Source organism: Tripterygium wilfordii, chromosome 4 (genome assembly GCF_013401445.1).
Source record: "Tripterygium wilfordii isolate XIE 37 chromosome 4, ASM1340144v1, whole genome shotgun sequence".
In the NCBI taxonomy this organism is placed as follows: Eukaryota; Viridiplantae; Streptophyta; class Magnoliopsida; order Celastrales; family Celastraceae; genus Tripterygium; species Tripterygium wilfordii.
The window spans coordinates 5621190-5635996 of NC_052235.1; the positions used below are offsets into that span (position 1 = coordinate 5621190).

General features: G+C 35.0%; 2 protein-coding genes and 1 pseudogene across 2 annotated transcripts; all 3 read right to left on the bottom strand.

Moving 5' to 3' along the window:
- Positions 1 to 96: 96 nt before the first annotated feature.
- Positions 97 to 3600, bottom strand: LOC119997253 (agamous-like MADS-box protein FUL-L). The gene is made up of 7 exons (XM_038844150.1): positions 3257 to 3600; positions 1321 to 1399; positions 1022 to 1186; positions 863 to 904; positions 678 to 719; positions 449 to 579; positions 97 to 241 (listed from the first exon to the last, which is right to left on the bottom strand). The coding sequence occupies exons 1-7, from the start codon at positions 3439 to 3441 to the stop codon at positions 121 to 123; spliced, it is 765 nt and encodes a 254-aa protein (XP_038700078.1). The 5' UTR covers positions 3442 to 3600; the 3' UTR covers positions 97 to 120.
- Positions 3601 to 6492: 2892 nt separating this feature from the next.
- LOC119997255 lies at positions 6493 to 10251 on the bottom strand (annotated as a pseudogene).
- A 2480-nt stretch (positions 10252 to 12731) lies between these two features.
- Positions 12732 to 14483, bottom strand: LOC119997812. The gene is made up of 2 exons (XM_038845013.1): positions 14317 to 14483; positions 12732 to 13239 (listed from the first exon to the last, which is right to left on the bottom strand). The coding sequence occupies exons 1-2, from the start codon at positions 14457 to 14459 to the stop codon at positions 13014 to 13016; spliced, it is 369 nt and encodes a 122-aa protein (XP_038700941.1). The 5' UTR covers positions 14460 to 14483; the 3' UTR covers positions 12732 to 13013.
- Positions 14484 to 14807: the final 324 nt, after the last annotated feature.

Here is a 14807-nt window from a genome sequence, read left to right on the forward strand (position 1 = left end):
TGGGTGCACAGTTCAACCACTAGAGTAGTGATTTTGCAGTAAGATCAAATGATATCTGTTTTACTTCAACATTTCATGAGCTCAAACAGCCAGTCCAGTCAAAGTGGTGGAAACAGAAGTTTAGTCTTCTAATCCATTCACATGACGAATCATCCATGGTGGTATATGGGTACTGGAACTTGAAGGTTGAGTTTGATGAGCTCTGGTATCTCCATTGACTCCTCTCACCTGGAAAGTGCCACTGTATCATTTTTAACATACATGAGTTAGTGAATTTGCCCGTCTTAAAAAGGCCTGAAATAGAGCATGATATGTTTTATGCAATGCAAACTTCCAACCTTATCAGGTGTTCGATGAAATGCCACCTTCAACTTCAGGTGTAAAGTGAGTATGATCTGGCATCACTCTTTCGAAAGTTTATATTGTAAGAGAGGGATAGAGTGGATACCCAATGGTTAAAGCAGGAAACGGCAGCTGTGGTGGCGGCGGCGGCAGGATAAAGGCCGATGAGTTTTCAGCAAGGTTTTGCTGCTCCCACTGTGCATGCTGATCATTCAGTGTCTTCTCCTTCTCCTGGAGCTATATTTTTGTCCCAAAAAATGAATTATAGTGTTAGACGCAATGTGTTTTATGTCATGAGAAGCAATTGGAATCTAACTTCTGTGAAGGGGTTTTACCTTCTTTGCTAGCAAGTTATTGTGCTCCTGCAGTGCCTTTCCCTGTCACATAGCTACAGTATTAGGTAGCAGAAAAACACAAAATCACAAGGTTCTATTATGAAACAGAATTGCTAATGCCTTGTGAGGACATATATATATATACAATCAAGAACCAGAACAAGCAAAATTTACCAAAACCTCACCTTTTTCTGGAGCTCTGAGACAGAATCATGCATGAGCTGGTTCTGCAATATTATTAATGGCAAAATTTTCACACAAACACTTTGAATCTTTGATGATCAACAATACAATATTGCTGCAGCTTCAGAATATACACCTAAAAGCAAATTAATCAAGCTCACCTTCCTTAATCGAACACGCTTAAGGGCAGTATCAATTTGTTGCTCCAAATGTTGGAGCTCTCTAGAGCTCAAGGGATCAAGCTCTTGCCCAGTGTAGTGGCTTATGTTTCTTTGCAAGACTTCAAGCCTACTCATTAGCTTGGGAAACTCAGCGGGCCAGATATCCTGAAACAATCATGGCATTTGGAAATATTATATAATACATATTCATCTCATTATATGAACTTGGCTTGCTCTTCCACACACACACAACAATGCATAATCACATTAGAAAAATGTAATTTAGGTTAATTAATTACCTGTGTTTCAGAAGTACCAGTCATGAAATGCTGTTCTGAATACGAATATCGCTCATATTTTTCTAGGATCTGGTCCATGCTGATTCAAATTAAGAAGAAGCAATCATATACATATACACACACACACACATACATGCATGATGTTACACATGTTCCAAATGTTTAATAACATCAATGAGGATGATCATATTGAAAGAGAAACCAATTAATCACTGCATGTATGAGGAACTAGAAATTAACACCACTAATATCAACCTGACTGTAACTGGCAAAACCACAAGCATTACACTTGAGAAAGGAAAAACTTTAGAAAGTGAAAGTGAAAGTTGGAGAAATGTGTTTGAAGTCATTACATGCATGCATCCTCAACTTTTCAAGCTTTCACAATATTCTACAACCATATACTCTATTGAAATAAGAACCTTGATCCATAACCGATCTCTCATATGCGAGGCAACAACCTAATCCTTAATGCTGGCGAGTCAAATCATGAATAACGGTATCCTTATTCATGTCCCACGTATGCCCTAATGCACTCTATTGTTAAGAATTGGAGAGGTTCCCAATATATACACACACACACACATGAGAATGACCACCAAGTACTATAGTGAATTAATTAATCAATTAAATAGACATTTTGAAGTTCATAATTAGTCTTTTAATCTGTCTTATACTCATATTAATTAAAGAAATTTAGACAACATGCTTGGTCTACCCATTACTATGTTTTATTACTAATTAATCTTGCAAATCATTATGTCAAAAGAGCAAAGACAAAAACTTCTTAGATTTATTTATTACAAGTTTTATCTTTACTTTTTTTTTTTATAGAAACATACAGGCTTGTGTGGTTTCCCCCAATCCCTATAATTGTTCTTCTAAATAACAGAAAATTATTCAATGATATCTCCATTTTGTAAGCTAATAAATGAGAAACCTATTTTCCTAAATTATTGAATAACCAGCATATGATATCCTCCTAGGGACTATGTATCCTAGGTTTCTTACGCAGACCAAGCTTGCACCATGGACACAGAGCTCAAGGAGTACTTTCTCTTGGTCAGACTCAGACATGACTACACTGAGACTTGTTCTGTAGAGGTGGTTCAATTTGGTTAAGACACGTCTCACACACCCCTATCAAAAAAGCAAGCAACACTGCTGCTCCTGTGTACTCATTTTTCACTGAATATATACACACATAAGCTAGTAATCAAGACTATTACAGTAGTACTATAGTTGCATGCAAATAGTACTACTGTGTTGTAATAATAGTGTGGGACAAAAGTAGCACCATTGTTTCCATCACAGCTAATCTATACACAGAAAAAACAAAATCTTCATAATCATAGTGAGTTCAAACTTATAAATTAGTAAATTACTCATCTTCTTATATATATATATATATATATATATATATATATATATATATATTGGTAAATTTATAGTGTAATGAATTCTTTCACTTCAACATACCTAGAATAGAAAGCCTACTGAAATGAAACCAATTAATAGCAATTAAGGAAAGAAAAGTGTATCTATGTAAACAAAACAAGCATACTATATACATGAAAATGAAGACGTTAATGGTGTACTATAAATATATATATATACACACACACTATAGGAGCAAACTTTCTTGTCTCTAACTTGTTTTTTTCTTATATTTGATTGAGATATAAAAAAAAAAAAAAAAACAGGGAAATGTTAATATGAAAAACTCAAAAGATTCATCTTCTGCAATGCATGCCAAATATATAGAAATTATATATACATCCATAACCTCATGAGGAAAATAAAATCAAACATGTGTGTAATATAACAGGCAATAAAACAGTTGCTAAAATTTTCTTTTTAAGAGAAAGAGAGAGAGAGAGATGATTTAACTGAACAAGGTAGGTCAAGTAAAAAATCAAAGAAAGAAAGAAAGAACCTTGAATCTGAAGAGAACTCAAAGAGCTTCCCTTTATTGGAGAAGACAATCAAGGCAACATCAGCATCACACAAGACAGAGATCTCATGTGCTTTCTTCAGTAAACCAGTCCTCCTCTTGGAGAAAGTCACTTGCCTACTTACCTTGTTCTCGATCCGCCTCAACTGAACCCTACCTCTCCCCATTTTTTTAATTTCCTCCCCCTTCTCCCCAATCACCTACAACCTCAATAAACCGTAGATTTGGCCTCCATTAATTAACCTAATTTGAACAAAAACAAACCAACCATACCTACAACAGAATCTCTCTCTTTTTCCCTAAATGAGTGTGTGATGCATATATATATATATGTATATATAGAATAGTGGGTAGGTTTCTATTTTAGTGAATATTGGATAAGGAGGAAGCAAAGCAAAGGTGTGTTAAGTGTGTGTGTATATATATATATATATGGGAATAAGAAGGAATGGGAGAGAGAGGGAGTGTGTGTGATATGGAATTTGGGTTTCTTGTGTTTGGTGGTATTGGAAAACAAGAGTGGTATTTGGGGGTAAGGTGCTGTCGACTTCTGATTGGTTAAAAGGGTGCACGGGTCGTTACTGTCTAAATTTGAGCCACAGATTTTGGTTAGAGCGGGAGAAAGTCCGTACGTGATCTTTTCACCCTATGGTATGGAGAGGTAGATTGATAATGATAGCTACTCATCCCATATCTTTGCCCTTCTTTCTTTGTATGTGTGTGCTTGTTGTGTCATTTGTCCTGGTGACGGCGGCTTCACAACCAACAACCCCTTTTTTGTCCTTTTGGAGCAACATACATAAAATCACCTTAATGAGAGGAATAAGCACATAAATAGGAATTGGTGTTTAATAAGATATGGTGGTTCTATCCCTTTGGTTTGGTGATAGCTTATTTGATGAATCTATCTAAGACTAAATCGTATGAACTCGAGAGCTTATGAGTTCGATTCACGCTGGGAGCAAACAATATCAATGTAACTATGTGTTGGACTTTGTCCCAATTTACCCTCATTTCATATGGAAAACTTTAGTACGCATGAGCCTAACGACATGAACTTAGACACATATCAAATGTCTAGCTAAAGGACAAGATTGTACGGTATCAATATTCTCAGTTACTAAAAAAAAAAAAAACAAAGACATTGTTACAATTAGTGTTTGTCTTATGAAGGGAAACGGGGTGTTTGGTGCTTTACATATCTTAATTTCATAAAGTAACAACCCTAGCAAGAGTGAAACACCAAAATCCGTTCATCATTGAAGAACCTAAACAAAGAAAGAATTATTTTATCTATAATTAGTATATTATATTTTTTTTGATATTCACACTTACTAATTGTACATTATCACCCAATCTATATATAGCATTAGTCTATAATATAGTCTTTCGTGAATAATGAGATAATGTTGTTGTTATGTTTGCATTACAATATATCAATATGTAATTTATAATATTAATTACCTAGCCGGCTAGCCATATGTAAGGACATACAAACCTTTTTTTCTTCTATATTAATTAATTAATTATTTTAAAAAAAATGTGCATGCTTTCAAGTAAATCGAATCAATGGAGTGTATGCGACAATAATGTTTAACTAGGGTTCAGCGTGCATTTGATCATAATTATATATTTTTTTTGTTACCATAAAGATGTTTAAATTCATAATGGTGTAAACTAACACTATGTTTAATTAAGTGGTCCATTCTTTGATTAATTTAGATTTTTTTTGGAAACAAGGGAGGGCGAATTTGAACCCTAGTCATCAGGGTAGTATACACCATCTTTATCACTGCAATCAGTGGCTCAAGTGTAAATTAATAAAACGACATCGAAGTTGGTTGCTGGTACTATTAGTTTAAAATTTTAGTACTAGTTGTTACATATTAAATTTATATTTTTTGATAAATTATTAAAATTTTATACTATAAAGTGGTATTAATTTATATTTTATATATATAGAGTTGTTACCTTTCTTCTCCTAAAATAAAGCACTTTTGGGGACCATATTGGACACAACTAGCTAGCACATTATACTAAAATACAGAATTAATCACCTCGATCGTATATACCCTTTCAAATATCTTAATGACATTGGGGACCATTATACATGCATAATCAATCTAGCTAGTCAGAGATTTCAGAATTAATTATCAAAAAGAATGTAAATAGTCTAGAGTTTAGTGAGGAAATGTTAGATTTTTCATTGGAAAGAGCGTTTTTAAGTCTAATTAATCTCTTAGAGGACATACTTCTCGAAAATATGTTGAGCATTCAAAACTCTGATCCCATCACACTCTGCCGATAAATAGGGGATTTTCTTTACCCTTGTAACTATTAGGACCAACAACTTGGATCCAATAACCCTAATTGAATTATTAAGTCTATATAGGATACAAAAATTCGTGCAAATGTTTGTGGAAACATTTTTCTCATAATATATATAATGTATAGGCTTTTTTCTGTCAAATATAAATAGAACCATTAATTATGAAAGGGCACCATTATAAACAATAACTTTGCATTCTCTTTAAAGGAACCCTTTTTGTATTGAAGAAAAAACACACACATATATACTGAGGAGGACGGATTAATTACACTATAAGATTTTTTTAAAAAAAATATTACACTACATAATTGTACATGGGAGATCTATGAAAAAGAAGGCATTAATCTTCAAAAGTAAAGCAAGATTCCCAATCAACAATTAAGTGCAAAAGTAGAAATATTTCATTCATAAACTAATTAATATTGAATATTACACACACACACACACACATATATATATATATATATATATGTATGTATGTATGTATGTATTGATAAACGAGTATTCAATTTTATAATGATAAAATGTTGATACAAGAGGCAAAAAGAATAAAGTGCCTGAAACAACAACAGATGCTACAAGAGAACCTAAAGACCAGAATGTACACATATATAGCTAGAACACCATTAATAAATAAATGGGTTATTCCTCTAATTAAATTTCAACTGGCCTTGAATTTATTACTTGAGGCTCTTAGGGCCTTGATGTTGAAGTGAATGACAACTTCAGTCCGGCCCAAAATGGTATTAGGAAGTTTACTCAAATCCAGCCCGGTCCATTCTGTGTTTCTCTCAAGAGTTGAGACCATCACCAAGATCTAAAATCAACTTGAGTTTTCACTTTTCACAAATATTAATTTACTTGAAATCAAAGATTAGAGAAGAACCCAAGTCTTGTAAGTTGTCCAAATTAAATTATATTATAAAAATTCTTACATATATGTCCCATGGCAAGCAATTTCACAGTCTTATAAATTTCATCCTTAATTATGACGAATATATTTGCCAGAATAATAAAATAGGGAGAAGCCTTGCATAAACTGCAGGCTTATATATATATATATATATATATATATATATATATATATATATATATATATATATATATATATGTATATATATATATATATAGGTTTAATGGAGCCAACAAAGCTCAGAGCATCCATCCAGGAATAAACCCATCAACCTGTTGAGCTTGACTAGTACTTGAAGCTGCAGTCATCTGTTCTGAACCTACAGAATTGTACCTGCACATATATAATTCACATTATTTTAGGATAGATTAACTAATAATGTAACACCCCACCCTTCCTTGGCCCTGGTGGATATTGTCCGTTTTGGACCAACTCATACTAGTCCATACATATTTGTTTTCCTAGGCCTTTTGCCCAAAAAATGCATTTACTAGGTTAGGAGATCGACTCTGGTCTATTATGTACTACACTTCTTCCCCTAAGCGTACCACTCAATAACTCGACCATCACCACCAAACTTGACAATACAAAGGTTTAGTACTGCCCTCGAGTGAGGCGCTAGAAATAAAATAGGGACAAACACACCAAAAGCTTCAAAAGAGGAGTCAAAGATTACCCTATCTGCAATGTGGGATTGCAATCTATAGGCTGGAAGAAGCCCTGAGTCTGAGCATTCTGGTGAGCATAGGGCATGTTTTGATCATCGTGACCATCATCCCATGATGGTCGAAGATGGTGGTTTCTAGCACTGATTTCTTCTAGCTGCCAAACAACAAGGTTGGGTTTGATTGAATTAGCTGTTGTTTAATAGAAATCGAGCATTCTTGGATCGGATACAAAGTCAATCAGCTAAGAATAAGAGACATATAATTATAAGATATCTAGAGTCAATACCTTCATTGTCAAGGCTCTGTTGGATTCCATTAGTATAAGCTCCTGCAATATTCAAACCAGTAATTAATCAGTATGTAGTACTAGCCCTTAATAATGTATACGTAGTAGCTAGTGAAGTAATATTATTAATTGTAGCATGTCTACTTACCTTATTTTGAAGATCAGAGAGCTGATCCAGCATATACTGCGTCTGCAAGGAAGTTTAACATGAACAATGTTAGGGTTTTTAACATGCTCAACAGACATCGATTTCTTCGACACTGATCATACGTCACCAAACATATATAACTATCAAGTTGTTTATGTCCTCTGAAGATGACAAGTAGATATATACGTGTGTGTGTGTATATATATATATATAATTCCAGCTTAATTAATTACCTTAGTGGAGCGAACTTGCTTCAAGGTTGAATCTAATTGACGCTCAAGCTGCTCAGCTCCTTTGAATTCAGAGGGCCCAAGTCCTCCCCAACAAGGTTTCTACAATTGTCAAGGAAAGTTGTTTAATAATTGAACACGAAACACAAACACAAACACAAACTAAACAACAATGTCATCTAACATGTGTGTGTATATTTATATATATACATACACGTACATACCTCTGAGTTCTTTGAAGGGACTCATATTTTGCTTTCAGCTTCACACATTCCCGGTAACTGCTCTGTTGTTACAACACAATAACAAAACATTCCAAGTGATTAAACATGCACATGCATTAAAACTAGGTAGCTGATCAGAGACCTACCTCTAGCTCCTTGGATGGCTTGTTGACTTCCACTGCACCATAGCTGCATTTCTGGTACCTTTCCAGGCACTTGAGCATGCTGAGGTCATGAAGCCAAGCCACACAAAATGTTTAACACGTTGAAGAAAAAAAAAAAAAAAAGCTTAATTAATTCAGATCTTGATAGTAGCTATATAAGATCAGATGGGTCATGCATAAATTATCTTAGTAGAAGGTGGCTCTGGGAAATCATTCCTAAAGTTATTTAATTACTAGACATTTCTAACAAGCTCTTATTCTTTAGTTCATGCAAGTAGGGTTTCCTTACTCTAATAGACAGAGCGAAATTAAGCATTAAAGTTTCTATTGTTTTCTCCAAAGAGTTGAGATTATTAATGTCAATGAAAAAGCCAGACGCTACCTACTAGACTCCCAAAATATTCCTCCATTTTATCCCTAAATCTATATAGTACGTGGAATAGTCATAATAAACCCACATGTAGGCTCTACTTAATATCCAACACTTCGCATTTCACATTAATTGATGGTAAAAGGGAGTCATATTTTAGAGGTCCCGAGCATTATCCCAATAATATTTAGGGACTTAATAATCATATTTACCTCAAGAATATTTAGAATGATTTTTGATAAGATCAAAAGTCATTCTATCATCAAATTCATAAAACTACTATGCCCAATGAAATTCATATCTTCAAATTACTCTTCAATGTCAATAATTCTCAACACTCTAGAATACATTTTCACAATTTTCTTCTTCAGCATGTATGGTATTGGATTTCAATCTTAAAATTCTTAAGCATCATGACCCAGCTATAGATGCATCGATCAGAACATTATATTATTCATATTTATAACGGCTTCATTGAAAATTGTGGCAGCAGTCAGCACAAATGATAACAATTAACAAGAATGGAACTTTCTGTCCGAAGAAGAAAAGATTGATATGACCATGAATCAGATCTTGCAAACAAATTCAATTTTACTGAAAACTGAGAGGTGGTTGAATGTTAGAGCTAATTAAATTAATTTTATCAGAGAAAAATTATAAGCAATTTTATGTAAATTACATATATCTAAGGAGGAAACCATCATTAGAAAATTTTAATATATTTGAAATTATAAGAAAAAAACCAAGATCGGTAATTTCTGTTAATTTATCAAAAACTCATTTTGAAAAAAATAATTATTCTTCAATGATCTTCAATTAAACCATACAAAACAGAAATATATCCATCAAAGCAAACAAACAGAGAAAATCCCATTAAGTTTGATTCAGATCTCAACGAGAATTAGACGTACCAGATCAAACCAGAAAATATACATGCAACTTCTCAAACTTTAAAAAATATGAAAATTAGGAAGAAATCAGAGAAGGAAGGAAGAGAGAAATAGAGAGGTAATAATAGATCAAGTATCTAGAGAGAGAAATTCATAGACACATGTATATATACATATCAACACACAGACACATACACATATCTAAGTGTTAATTAATTAAATGTGGTAGAGAGAGAGAGATATTGTGTGTGATGAAGAGATATTACTTAGAGGTGCTGCAGAATTCATAGAGCTTGCCACGGTTGGAGAAGATGATGAGTGCCACCTCAGCATCACAAAGCACAGATAACTCATATGCTTTCTTCAACAACCCATTCCTCCTCTTTGCAAAAGTTACCTGTCTGTTTATCTTGTTCTCTATCCTCTTCAGCTCAACTCTCCCTCTCCCCATTATTTTCCCTAAATCCCACACACGCACACCCTTTAGTTAATATCTCTATTTCTAAATCTAATATATATTTATATATAATCAATTATATATGTAGATTAATGATCTTCTCTCTGGGAAGGGCAAGGCTACCTTTTTGTGAGTCAGAACTCAAGTGTAACCAAATTTGTGAAAAACAAGAGAAAGTTGGATACTTGAAACCCTAGAAGACGAGACAGAGATTAAAGAAAGAAAGAAAATAAAGAAAAGATAAAAGCTTTTTGTATTGTCTTGTATTGGGTTGTCTTTCTTTTTTTGTTTTCCCTAATCTGCACTAGAAATGAAAACAAGCTAGGGTTTGGTGTTCTCACCATTTTCATATAATCTGCTCTGCATTTTACTGTTCCGCTGCCCTTTATATCGATTCTCACGGCTAAATGGGGCGCGTGTATTACACGATCGTGATGGGTTTGGGAGGTGCGACGGACGAGAAAAGAAAGAGAGTGAGTGACGGATGGGTGTTGTCGTCTTTAATATTTGGTTATTTCATTCGTAGTTTCAAGTTTCAGAACGTCGTCGTCAACCTTAAAACGGATCTATTACACGTGTCTAGTCCTTACTGGTCTCAAATCACTTTCATGCTGAAATTGTATTTCTATTTTTCTTTCTATATACTGTATATGTCTGGAATCGTCTCCAATGTTGATAATTATTGTTTTACGACGCCGTTTTTCATAATGTTGAGCTCGCTGAAGATGAGTCTTTGAATCACGTAGGGTAATTGAGTTGGACGGAGATGAATCTTTATCTAGAGAACCTTGTCACTATCTCCACATCAACATTCTATTATATATCACATACTAACAAAGAGTGGAGTGATCCAAATGTTCGATACTCACAAGAACCTTTTGTGTTAAGAACATATCCCACGATGGTTAGACAAGTGTCTATTCATCGAGTGGCATGTATTCACAAGCCTGCCTACAAACTATCAACTAGGCCTTTTTATTGGCTAAGTGACTTGAGTGAAGTTCAGTTGTTGAGGAAGAAACTCAACTGTTTTTGCAAACGTTGGTTGGTGTCTAAGCAACTTACAAATATATATATACACCCCAATTTGTATACATATATATATATATATATATATATTAAATCAAAACATTGACATCTTTAATAAATAGACTGGCAGAAGTGACATGAAAACGTAGCCACTTTGACCACCAGTTAACCACTTTGTTGTGTACTTGTATAGTTGTGGTAACATCTTTTGATCGAAAGGAACCTCGTGTGTGTCTGTTGTTCTACTACGTTAATCACTGTGTTTTCCTTTCCAATGACTGTCCAAAATTAGTTTTAGTTTCAATTTTCCATATACTGTCCTGTGTCAAGGACAGCCACAACTGACGAACGTGTCAAGTTCTGATTTGCGTTCATATACAGTGCCAGGTGACACAGAGGATTGAGTGTAGGATCTTTATGCTACCGTACCCTACTGTGATCTGCCCTGACTGCACGCGTGTCAAGATTACACAGCCGCAGCACACAAATCCAGCTGAATCTATTACCCTGCTGATGCCTCTGTTTCACCATTCACTCACTAGATACTCCTAAGAGGAACAAAATAGTCTAGGAATTCCTTTCAGACATGACAATGCCAATGGAATAAAAGCATTTCTACAATGCTAGTTTCAAACACTTCTAAGCAATCAACTCCACAAGATGTATCGCCATTGTAGGAGCAGATTTCTACAATCGTTGAAGGGTCAACTTTTCTTCCTGTGGGGTCCGTTTGTAGCTTTGGATCCTGCAAGTTTCACAACAAGGCAAACCGTGAAAGCTCCTTAACCGGCTTGGGGGGTGCCGGTCGTGGAGGCTCCGACGATCAAGTTAGTACTTGTCGGAGATGGAAGACCAGCTGTCTCTTAAGTGTTTTTGTCTGAATGGGTAGTATGTAGAGTTGGTAGAAAGTGTTTTTTGTCCAAAAATGATCGATCCCCCGCATATGAAAAGAGGGGGCTATTTATAGAGAACAATGATCGACCTCGGGAATTGTGTGTACATTCCAGTTATACCATTGGACCAACTTGTATGAAAGAAGTGTATAAAAAGTCTACTATCTCGGTTGTGTCAGGGTAAGCGATAAAGCAACAATGTGTCATATTTAAGACAGGTGTCGATGAAAGTATGGAAGAATTGTAGGCGGTATTTAATGAATAGATACGTATATGAAAGAAAGTCATACCTAAGGATGTGTGTCAGTCACACATACAAATATCGGTTGTAGATTAGACTGATAAGGACTGCTTTATGAGTGAGGTAGTCCGAGTAATGGCGCTCATATGTGGCGTCGCCATTACTCTGTTCTGGCGACTGTACCCAATCGCCAATACCTGAAAATGTCTTGACACCTAGTTCCATCATGCTAAGGAAGGATCATAATAAAGTGACCAGTCTATAAAGCTATAAAGATCATGTAGATAAGTGTCAGAAAATATGACAGTTTTGGTGTCAGAATACTGTTTATATCACTTAGCAATGATGTAAAGATTGTATATGGATCCAAAGATAGGCTTTTAGGTTTGGGCCTAACTGTGATAGTTAACCTGTGGACCTAGACAGTCCAGCTTGCCTTGTCGTTATGTGACCATGTGGGGTCATACCATTTTTGGCACCTAAGGTAAACTTCAATCAATTGAAAGAAAATTTTGATCTATTTCTAAGAACGCGCCTAAAAGATCGAATGGAATAATACTTTAGCCAATGAATTTAGTCGCAGCTTGTACGATGGAGAAAGTAATATCGTCGATCTTTTTTTGTACAAAGGCTTAGAAGACCAAATCAAGTCACTGCTAAAAAGGACAAGCATCCAAAAACTCACCAACTAATGTCGCGGCATAAACAATTCGGCAGAATGAAGCATCTGCTACTTTTACAGATCTTCTATTTTCTACACAGATGTTTGATGAGCCTCTCCAGACAACAATGATAATAACAATAGTTACTATAGACAGAGAGTTAAGATCGATATCAAGTTTCGAATAGAGCATTAGGGGGAGATGGGATTTCTTTTCTTTTTAAAATTGAAGCTAATCAGACTGATGGTATTTGAGAACAATCCGGGCAAGAGAAATGACCTCTAGCTTGACATTTGGTGCATGCAATAGGTTTCATCTTTGATTCACCACCAAGTGATTCATACAAGTCACCTATAAGGTTAAAACTCTCCGGTCCGCCAGATTTGACTGAACCAAGTCCTTTACATCTGGAGCAGGCTATCATCCTCAGATCACCACATCTCTTGCACATACCCAGAGAACTGCATATTCAAAGAGGTGTACAAAGATCAAACACATATGATGATGTAGCTTTAAGCAAAAAAAAAAAATCTATTACTATAATGAAAGAAGAAGTACAGAACTAAGCACTGACAACACCTCTAATCTTAAAACTCGGGATCTATGATAGTCCAAGAATTGCAAAAGTAACTTGTATCATTAATATTTGAACAAGAGATCGAAAAAATCAACAGTTGAAATGATTCCACAGAAATTAATGAATAGAGATGAATGTCTATAAGACTGAATCATACAAAACACAAAAAAGAATAAATACATATGAAATGACACAATGGGAAATATCTAATCTGAGACCTCTAAAAATACTTTGCCAAACCAATCTCTCTTTTACAGAATCACCCAACCGTTTTCAAAATGCATCATATCAAATATCTAACGAACGTCATGGTAATTCAAAATTGTGAAAAAAGTTGTTATGATTAAATATTCATATTGTTCAAAGGCATGTTTGACATCAACTGGAACTAATCGGGAATCTTTTTCTTTTCTTTTTTTTTTATTCAACAACTAGAAGCTTTCCCTTCATTGGCAGGGAGTAAAGAATCCAAACAGGGTTCCTTGACCCCAGTCATGAATCAAAACAGGGCCGACCTCACAAATGCTGGTAAGAATAACAAAAGGGCCATGAAATTCAAAGATTCTTGAAAAGTTAAAATTACAATGGATCAGTTCAAATGTCACATTAAACAAATTGAAATTATAGCATTTGGAAGAATGTTTAAACCCTGATTAAGTTTTCAAATATGTTCTTTTTTAAACCAGCGAAGATATATCTACACCGACTAAAAGCTTCCGCTTTTGTTAACTTAGCAGAAGACATGGTGCAGCAAAAATATGGTAACAGATACTCCCTGTAACCTCACAAAGACATAATAGTTCCACATACTTCCAATTGAATCCATTTAAAATTGAGGGTCATACTGTCAAACACATGTACTCAATCACACTATGAATTCCTGTCCCGAAATAATTCACGACTCCAACTGATAAAGCAACATAGAATCGGAACACCCAGAGAAAAGGAATCGAAGCTTTACCTTCTCTGTGAAGCTGAAATAAAAGCATCAATTCTTGGGGCAGCAAGGGTGGCACATAAGAGCAAAGTCCCCACTCCAAACCCTGCAATCTCGCTTGCGGTTATCTGCTCCATCTCCTCTTCTTTCGTCGCTTGCTCAACCATGTCCCTGTTAAGTACCTTATCCAATCTCAATCCCCCGACTCGTTGGAGAAGAAGAATAGATAATGGGCCTCAAGTTTAGTAATGGGCTAGACCATGAGCCAGGCACTTAAAGCTTAGATATTCTTAAGGCCCATTTGGTTAGCCCACTTCTCTAGTTACGAACTTTCTAGGCTAAAAGTCATAGATAGCCTTGTGGTTTAGGTTATTTTGAGTTACACCCCTATGTTTTGAAACATTTTCACAATACATCTCGAATTTATGTATTTTTCTTGCCAAACCCTTCCAGCTACTAAATGTTACCAATACCCCTATGATTTTAGTCCATTTCTAAGGACACCCCTCTAGTTT

Excerpts from the sequence above, each read along its gene's own strand:
- LOC119997253 (XM_038844150.1), bottom strand. The coding sequence starts at position 3,441 with ATGGGGAGAGGTAGGGTTCAGTTGAGGCGGATCGAGAACAAGGTAAGT. Across the intron at positions 1,187-1,320 it reads CTGGTACTTCTGAAACACAG|GATATCTGGCCCGCTGAGTT; the intron begins GTAATTAATTAA and ends TGATTGTTTCAG. Across the intron at positions 905-1,021 it reads AGCGTGTTCGATTAAGGAAG|AACCAGCTCATGCATGATTC; the intron begins GTGAGCTTGATT and ends ATAATATTGCAG.
- LOC119997812 (XM_038845013.1), bottom strand. The coding sequence starts at position 14,459 with ATGGTTGAGCAAGCGACGAAAGAAGAGGAGATGGAGCAGATAACCGCA. Across the intron at positions 13,240-14,316 it reads ATTTCAGCTTCACAGAGAAG|TTCTCTGGGTATGTGCAAGA; the intron begins GTAAAGCTTCGA and ends TTGAATATGCAG.